The sequence below is a fragment of the Neopelma chrysocephalum genome, unplaced genomic scaffold (assembly GCF_003984885.1).
Source record: "Neopelma chrysocephalum unplaced genomic scaffold, ASM398488v2 Primary Assembly neopelma1_59, whole genome shotgun sequence".
Taxonomy (NCBI): domain Eukaryota; kingdom Metazoa; phylum Chordata; class Aves; order Passeriformes; family Pipridae; genus Neopelma; species Neopelma chrysocephalum.
In genome coordinates, this window is record NW_020897714.1 from 22,919,946 (window position 1) to 22,929,275 (window position 9,330).

Here is a 9,330-nt window from a genome sequence, read left to right on the forward strand (position 1 = left end):
TGATAGAAACAGTCCAAGTATTTGTAATTTTCCTGAGCTAGCTCTGAGGCTGTTTCTCATTAGATAAATGAACACATACTGATAATTCTTTGAAGTGGACTAAGTTCCCCTCCTACTCTGCCAAAGAGAAGGTATGAGCACTGAAGAAGATGAGAGAAAGCAGCAGTGGTGCAGAGTTACCAAAATATTGATTGGGGATAAATCTGAACTGCAGAATGTAGTGCAATTTAGAAATCCTTAACTTGAAACAAGTTACCTCAGGCACTGAACACTACTTGTCTGTGGAAGGAGAGAACACAACGTGGGCTGATTTACTGTGCTTCTGAACAAGGCTCAAAAATGGACAGGTTGGAGGAAAGTACCAAATAAGTTGAGGTAAAGGTAGCTCAGCAAAGATTTTGCATATACATTTAGTATCAAATACCCATATTGGGCTGTCTATATCCAACAGGTTCATCATTTCTTTCCTTACTCTCTCTTTAATGGCCAAAAAATCAAACTGATGTCACTGTGACACCAATTTCTGGGGCACCCTGATACTGGCTGCAGTGGCTCCTGCTGCTCAGAGGATGGGTACAGAGCCCTTGGAACAGCAGGGACAAAGCTGATATGTCACAGCATCTATGTGAGTTTGTCCCAATGGGTTTTCATGTGTTTTGAAAGGACTTGTTACAGTGGCATCTGAACGAACATATTTGCCCTAACACATGACAAAATAAACATACTCTCAGGATCCAGCTCTTTCCTCAGATTCACAGACACAATACTCATTAACTGCAGTGTTACTGATATTATTGCTGCACTGAAAATTATGTGAATAAACCTAAGGGACATATTTGGCTTGTAGTATGAAAAGTGATTCCAGTAAATTCTGAATATTTTAGGATAATAAATATTTGCACAGTGATGCTGGACAACACTGTTTTATGAGTTATATTAGTATACAGTTCCAGATTTCAGATTTAATTCCTATTATGAATGATGTAAAGTTAAAAGGAACATGATTCCACAGCTCTATTCATATTCAATAGCTGGCAAAGATTGCTTGAAATTTAACTTCTAGTAAACACTGAAGGGGCAGAAAGAAAACTCTGGTATTTGATGGGTAAACATCCCCTTAAAACAGATGCCACTGAATCTGTCTTTATCGTAACACAGTAATAAATGGGCAAGGGGGAATTGAGTGCTCAGCCTGTACTTCCTACAGACCCAGTGGTGATTTTAATGATTTCTAGCCAGTGAGAGCCTGTTCTTTGCCCAAAGAGGGTATCGTACAGGGGCAGTGTAGCTTCTCTGGCAAGTTGGATAGGCTTGGTGCCATCACATCCATCACAGCCGTATATTGCAACCTTCGTGCTTAGCGAAGGAACGAAGTGATTCAGATTCAGCTCTTCCCCAGTGTAAGCAATAGCCCTCTTTCCATCCCATTTTTAATGTGATTTGCATCTAAATTTGATGGTAAGTGTGTGATGGTAAGTGTGTGATTCTGCAATGAAGTGTTTATATACTCCAAAATCTTCTCACCCACCCATGTTACTTTCCTTTCTATTCACAGTCCGCAAATTTTCATCAAAATGTCACAGATATAACTGCAGACTTGGGCTTAACCTGTTCATGCGGCTCAAGATTCATTACCTCAGAGAAAACAACCTATTTGAGGCCTAGTTTTTCTGAGTACCTCTGTTAGCACATTTATTTATGACCACAAATCTCTCTTAATGTAAAACTTTTTTCAAATTATTTTCTAATTCAGGGATATGCTGACCTGGAATATAAGAAACGGAGGGCATTCTTTGTCGATCTTGCCTTAAACTACAGACTGTAAGTACAAGGCTGCTGAAGAGAGAGTTCAGTGTGTGGTTTCAGACTTCATGTGGAGGAAATATCAGAGATATAATCTTTTGTCAGTGTATCAATGGGGCCACTTTTTAGAGAACAGAATTCAGCCACAAAAGTTTTCACTCCATGTGAAATAGACTTTTGTCACAACACAGCAAATGTACCAAAAATAAAAATCTTAAGATTGCATTCATATCTTCTTCAATGCTGCATTTTGTCTTAGCAGAGGTGATTTCAATACGACTCTTTAATTTCAATTTTGCAGGTCCTTTCAGGACTAGGTTCTGAGCTGAGGCTAATCTTTGACAATGAAAAGCAATTTACTATTTTTGTTATTCGCTTTACTAAATGCCTCTGTCTATGCACATTAGCTACCTAAAACCCTAAAAACCTCTCAGTTCTCATGTAGGTGATTGAAAATATTTCTACCTTTATGTCTAAACAAACCTTCACCAGAATTACACTGCTGTCTGACAGAGTAAATCAGACAGGTATATGTAGAACTGGTTGTGGATTATCAGCCTCATGGTGTCCAAGAACTGGTGAAATCTCCCAAGTCTTGTGTGCATTTGAGTACAGTTTTCTCTCCGCTATCAAATATCACACCCAGCACAGCTCAGAACAGCACAAAACCAGACACTGAACAGACTCAGAGCTACTGAAGAAGCAACAGTGAGGAAGAGGAGGGAAGACCACCTCTTAGAGAAATCAGTGATAACCACTGCCTGGGCAGCTCTCTACTGATGAGTTTATGAATGCTTCTCTGTGATGGTACTGTGCTGATGACATCCTCCAGGGATGGACCCTCCAGGCACACACTGCATTTTGGCAGGTAGATTACCTTCAGCAGAGGTAAGAGAAAGCCTGAGGGTCTCTTATTCCTTCTGTAAAGCAGAACACAGCTCCCTTTCTTACCATATCCCTCTGTTTCTGCCCCACATTGTAACAGAGGACAGAACACACACATTAGAGCCTACCAAGACAAATAAGTTTGTTAATTATTTACTATTTTGCTGTTTCTGTCTTCATTACAACAAATATCCATATATCAATTATACCCAGAAACTGACCTTTGTTAGACACGTCTTATTTCTTCTCTTCATTACAGGGGAGACCCTTTGCCTCTCATCGAGTACACAGCGCAGGAGACTGCAACTTGGTGAGTTTGGTACTTAGGGTCCAACTCCTGGACCATTCCAACGCAGTCCCAGGAAGGACACGCAATGTGAGACAGTTATAACACCTTAAGACTGTATTTATCCATCTCAAATTTTACTCCTTGGTTGAAAGTCATCTTCTGGTCATTTGTTTCACAGAAAGCCCTTCTCGGGGCTGGTCTTAATTATTCACTTTCTAGAGCAAAATGCATTTTCCTGACCTTCTCCCAACCTGCTGATCCAATCAAGATATCAGAACCTAGAAAACACCTGGAGCTTATAGCGTAACTTCTAACTGAAGTTCTAACTCGATTCTAACTCGAATCTACCACAGCTATGATGCTTACAGAAATATCACCTTTCTAAGCCTGTTACCAGAAAAAAATGCCCACTAGCAGTATGGAAGTTTACTCACAGGATGTGGCTAATTCAATATTCACAGGACAGAAGAGCTTTGCTTATTAGCCTTCAAGTATTCATTCCTGTCAACCTGAATATATAATTCTCTCAAAATGAAGGTAAATTCTGAAGTACCCTTCCAGAATACTTCATTTGCACTGTAAAAGGGCCTTTGATACCATATGAAATGATGGCAAGTTTTTTACAAGGGTGCAGCATTTCTTTACTGGGGCTTTGTTTCTCCTGAATATTCACCACTCAAAAAAAAAAAAGACCCCAAATATCTACCAGAGAACTAAACAAAATTCAACCAATTCAAAGTATATTTGTAAATATTATGTGAAGTATGTGGCAGATTTGAAAGAAAGCAGAGTCCTTATTTCACATCCCTCTGTTTCCTCTTTCTCCCACTAACTAACAAATCTCAGTAAGCAGTAATAATTACACATTTGTATGATACTACAAAGCATAAATATGTCCAAATGTCTCAATTAAAAGCAGCGTCCTGGGATTGTGCAAGGTGCCACATGTGCACATAATAAGAGAGAGTCTTTGTTCAGAAAAGTTTACAATTTAAATGGAAAGACAGCCTAAAGGTGGGGAAAAGGAAGAATGAAGACTACATTTTATAAATGTGTAACTGAAAACACTAGAGCTTAAGTGATTTGCCCAAAATTATATACAAAGTTTATTTCAATGCCAGAAATTAAATCCATAGACTAGATGTCTCTTGCCAGAACCTCAACCACGCTTCCATTCCATCTTTTTCAATGCTTACTTTATTTTAAATAAAATCTACTGTGCCATAGAAATCCACAACCGCATATAAACCTTGTATCCAATTCATCCAGGAGGTCACATTTTTATTAAGCTCAAATAGCTTTTTATAGCATCTTTCAATAGTCAAAGATTGATGGTCGGTGTCATGTTCATGATTGCTACCACTAGCCAACAACCTTGGCATGGAATGGTGTGTGTGAATGTCATTTTTAAGAAAATTTAATTTTGTGTTCTTTCCTGTTTTTGTCCTTTTTTGCCAACCTCCGTCATTCCAGCTCTTCTCCACCTAGAATTAGACCCATTGTGGTAACTAAATAGACCTTCAAAGGAGTATCTGCCCATTTCCCCATACAGCCAGCCTCAGCAACCCAGGTTGTTTTGTTATGTAAAACTGTTTCCAAAATTAGAGTTCCCAGTTGTTCTCACAGCCCCCTGAGGCTGTGCCCTGAGGTCAGGCTGCATTACAGCACAACTTAATTGAGCACTATGCAATTGAACAGGAAATTTGTACCACAGACTAAATTCCCTTGGTGTCACTCTTCAGAGTTGTTGGATGCCTTCAGTTTGTAGCAACATGGTTATAAAATGAAAACTAATTCAGTGAAGAAATACGACTTTCAGAAAACAGAGGGTGCAGAGGATCTGAGTTTTTGTTTTCAAAGCAACTTCTTGGAAGGTCTTGAAACTAAGTAGTCATAGAAGACATCTTATGGGTAACAGCTGTGTAAGAAAAATGGAGAATTCATGACAAAACTATGGGGATGCACCTGTCACATCTTCATAATAAAGCTGAACAGTGCCACTTTTTTCCTAAAAGAGCAATAAAATTTATGTTAAATAGGTTATTGCCGTCAAAGTCTTTCCAGTGGCTGGCTTCATGCTTAATTATGAGGCTCCTTTCTAGAGTACTTCATAGACTGTGCTTTCAGCAGTTCCTCTTTCCATCTCTGAACTGAATTACCATCAAGTAGCAGCTTAGTGGTCCTTTGAGTGAGAGCACCTCCTTACAGTAGGCATTACAATTATTTGAGACACTACATTGGGGCAAGCTAAGTCATTGTCTGGAAATATCTGCTACTCTCTTGACTTTGAAACGTACTTAGATGATTGCCTTAGAGGTACTTAGAGAGGAGGAACATTTAGCTTTGGATAATTCATCACTATTCTCTGAGACTGCCTACATTTCTGTGGTAGTCAATGTTTGGACACACAGTAGAATGACACTTTGATAAAGGGGACCATATGTGCAGAAGTGTAAACAAGGCTGCTCTCTCTAGACTCCAGTCTGGGTATGAACTGTGTACTGGTTCAAATCCCACTGAAGCCAGTAGTATTCTGTGAGGAAATAAGCCAGGATAACACTTGAACTTTAGTCTTCATTTTTTCCTAATTCTTCCATGGAAATGACCCAGTCTTCCGTGGTTTTTGCAATAGTGACAGCAGCCACTGTTCCCCTCTGTTCTTTTAAATTAAGGGGGTTTTCCTCCCCCCCTTACTGCTGGTTCATTACTCCCACACCATGTAAGACATTCACACAAATTAAGAGAACCATTACCAGGGACTGACTATCACCTCCATAGCAACAATAGCATCACAACCCCCCCCCCCAACAACATAAAAACAACAAAAGGTCATTTCCCGTAGCCAGTATTTCCAAGAATGATCTCAGTTTTCATAAAACAATGTTTATAAAGTTGCTAACACCCTAGGGCCATGTGTGAACAAAAATAACCATTTCTATAAGGTTCTTTGCCATCCTATTACTACTTGTTTATTTTGCAAGATCTAAATATATTCCAAACCACAGCTCTAAATTCGAACACCATCAAGTTTGGGACAAACTTAAAGCCCGTGAGCAAATCTGGTTACATATATTTTTCTTCAGCTGGTCTCTTTTTGTATAATGGGCTAAATGCTTCAAGAAACTTGTATATCTTTGAAATACATAGCCTGTGCCAGGCATTTTGAACTGCAAAAGTATGAATCTCTTTGCCTGTCCAGATGATGTGCTTTTTAAGGAGGAGGTTTGCAAGTGACAAATATAGGCTAGGCCTATGCATGGAGAAAGAGGGACCAGCATTTCAAGTTGTACCCCAAGGCAGAGAGGGAGGGAATATGTGATTCATTCCATTTCTAAACTGAAAAACAAAGTATCACAGGCTCAGCTCTCTCCCTGGGATTTCCCTGGTACCTCCAACACACTGAGCAAGAAGTAAGAAACACTTCTGTCTCGGAATTAGAGTTCTGTTACATTAAAGGAGGGTGTAGGAAGACATAAAAAGGATTTTCTGAACAGAACCCGTTTTCTGAAGGAAAAATGAAACAAAAATTCCTTCTGGTTTGCTGCATTTACCCACTCATCAGCTTCCAAGCACCAGGTGTCCCAAGTGCAGATTTTTAGACCGTGACCTGTACTGGGGTTTTGCACCTCTCTAGATCTGTAGACAGGACAGATAATACTGCTTTATTAAGGTGGGTCATGCTACACAGTTTTTGCTTTTCAGGAGACAAGTCTACAGGAAGCTGAGAAGCCTTTACCCTACTCACGCCTGTACACAGTACCTGGATGCTTTCCAGCTGCTGGAGAGGTACTGTGGCTACCAAGAAGATAACATACCTCAACTTCAGGATGTCTCCAGATTTTTAAAAGGTTAGTCATTATAAACCATGGTTTATTCTAGGATTTCCTGCATATATCTGTGCACCACATACACACACAAACCACGTCCTAGGACACAAGCTGGTGTGCGGAGCCGATTAGTTATAACATTCCCTCACGCAAGATGAGCTGTAGCACAGGACATTCGTACCAGGCATATCTGGGGACCAGGTGGTAAGTAAGTTTGTGCGTGGCTGCAGTTGGTGTGACACTAATCAGTTGATCCCAGTGCTAGCAGCAGTACAGTCACAGCTGCACACTGCTCAGCACGACTTCCACACACAGGGTTTTTTTATACGTTTGGCTGTGTTTTATGCTTCTAAAAGCCATGCTGCTGGTAAGAGCCAAGCACAAATACAGGTACATATTTCTCAAGTATATTTTTTTCCAATGCATGAGACAGGATGGCACTGTATGCTAGAGAAAATTATTTCCAGGTGGTCCTGCTGGCCAATCAGCAGCTGCCTTGAAACAGCTCTGCTTCTTTCTGTCTCCACAGCACCCCTTGCCACACTGACCTCTATGGTACCTACCAGGTGGCTGACAGGAGAGCACAAAGGCTGTGGTGGTGGTGTGTAAAGGCATAAAGAAGTGACTTTAGATCAAAGGACACACAAGATTGCTAGGCTGACCTATCTGCTGTTACTTGGGGTCTGACTAGCAAAGAGCAAAAGAGGAAGGGAGCCTGCATTACTTTTGTGACACTACAGGCTGCATAGATTCCCAAGGCCAGGTGCTCTGTGTGAATCACTTGATTATCAAGAATTACTAAAGAAAGGTCATCTTTAAAACCTCCTTGTTCCTTCTCAGTGAAAAGAAGATGTGCTAGAGACAAGACAGTTAATCACTATGATGAAATAAATAATAAAAAATATGGCTTAACTTTAAATAAATTATATTTAAACATACTATTCAGGAGATCAAATGACCTGCTACATATAACAGTAGCGGATGCTAGTAAGCTTGAATAAGCTTTCTGTTGCTGAAGAGTTTTCTAAGATGTTGCCATTTTTAGAGAAGATTAAGCTGCTCAATGACAAGGTTTTAATTGTACCTCTAGCGTAAGGGAGAGGAGGGTTGCCATATGAAAAGTATTTCCCATGAGCACCATTGCACCCAGCTGTAGGAATTTTTCTATGTATACATTATGTATTTTCTCATGTTTTCCCTTCTATTCAGATATCCATCTTACTCCCCTCTTATAGTAACTGGGTTGATTAATATTTTTTTCTCATGAAGTAGTTGATCTCATCTCTTTTTGTTTACACAGTAGGTGACAGCAGGGAGCTCCAGAAATCATGTGATCCTAACATGATTACCAGAGATATTCATATTCTTTAAGTGAAATAGATGATTTCAAAGTGGGAGAATTTAGGGTAATGTAAGACTATCCTGTCACAATACTATTTGTATTGTTCATGTTGGCTGACAGTATTTGGTTACCTGGAGTCTGCTCACTTCTTTCATAGGTTCTAGTTCTAAATTTTCTCTCTGTCATACAAGTTGTCATCTGCAATAAAAAAAAAAGCAGCAATTCTCAAAAATCTGCCAATAAAGGTTGGGAAGACATTCACAGGTGACTAGTGTAAGCTAATCATCTGAACTATTCTGATTGGGAACAAGAATTAGGCATTTCAGAGGCATTTTATTCCATGCTGGAATGGATGTCTAAGGAAAGTGAAAAGAATGGCTCTTGGGGCCACCGGTCCTACACTCCTTAAACTGTAGACAAAATTTGGTTTAGTTTAGCCTACAAGTTATGCATGAATAGAACAAAATTTTTTCAAAAGAGTTGTGTTAACAGCTAGACACAATTAAGAGTGAGGAAACTATTTTAGTCCCATTATGTGGGGCTTTGAACTGATATCTTACCTAGATTTCTTCTAATAAGGTCATATCACTATGTAGAATAGTTTCTAGATTAGTATGAATATTGACATTATTGCAAGGTCCCTTTGCTACAAACAGTCTGAATCAGAAGCATTTGCAAGGTCCAAAAATCTGTGTTAAAGACAACCTCATGCCAAGTAGCCACTGGGTGAGGCATATGATTTATAAGGAGTTATAAGTAGTGATTTATTACTAATTTGGTTGGCTTTTACTACCAGTGTTAGCAAGACCAGAATTTTTGCTCCTTCACAAGTCATAAATCAACTGTGTGCTTAGGCTCTTTCCTGTGTTACAGTTGTGCAGTGCTCAACCAACCATAGCTTAACCAAACTATAGGCTGTGATGTGTCTCTCAAACGTCCTTGGCATACAGTGCACATATTTCAATTATAACCTATGTGGAGACATGTAGTGCAGTTCCTCCTGTCACTGGTGAGCTCTCAACTGTCCCATTCTCCCATTTAGGACATAAATCCCAGCATGAATCTTTGCTAAATACTGCCTTAAATAACTGGAATATTCTTTAGCATATGTGATGATAAGATGTAAATAGAATAGAATAGAATAGAATAGAATAGAATAGAATAGAATAGAATAGAATAGAATA

The 9,330-nt window shown here is 39.4% G+C and overlaps 1 protein-coding gene across 1 annotated transcript in view; it reads left to right on the forward strand.

The window, feature by feature from the left end:
* Nucleotides 1–9,330, forward strand: part of LOC113966214 (tyrosine 3-monooxygenase-like) — a 30,805-nt gene that overhangs the window by 4,789 nt on the left and 16,686 nt on the right. Inside the window, exons 4-6 of the mRNA XM_027680597.1 lie at nucleotides 1,754–1,821; nucleotides 2,948–2,998; nucleotides 6,680–6,825. Of these exons, the coding sequence (XP_027536398.1) occupies nucleotides 1,754–1,821; nucleotides 2,948–2,998; nucleotides 6,680–6,825 (265 nt within the window). The remainder of the gene's footprint in view (nucleotides 1–1,753; nucleotides 1,822–2,947; nucleotides 2,999–6,679; nucleotides 6,826–9,330) is intronic.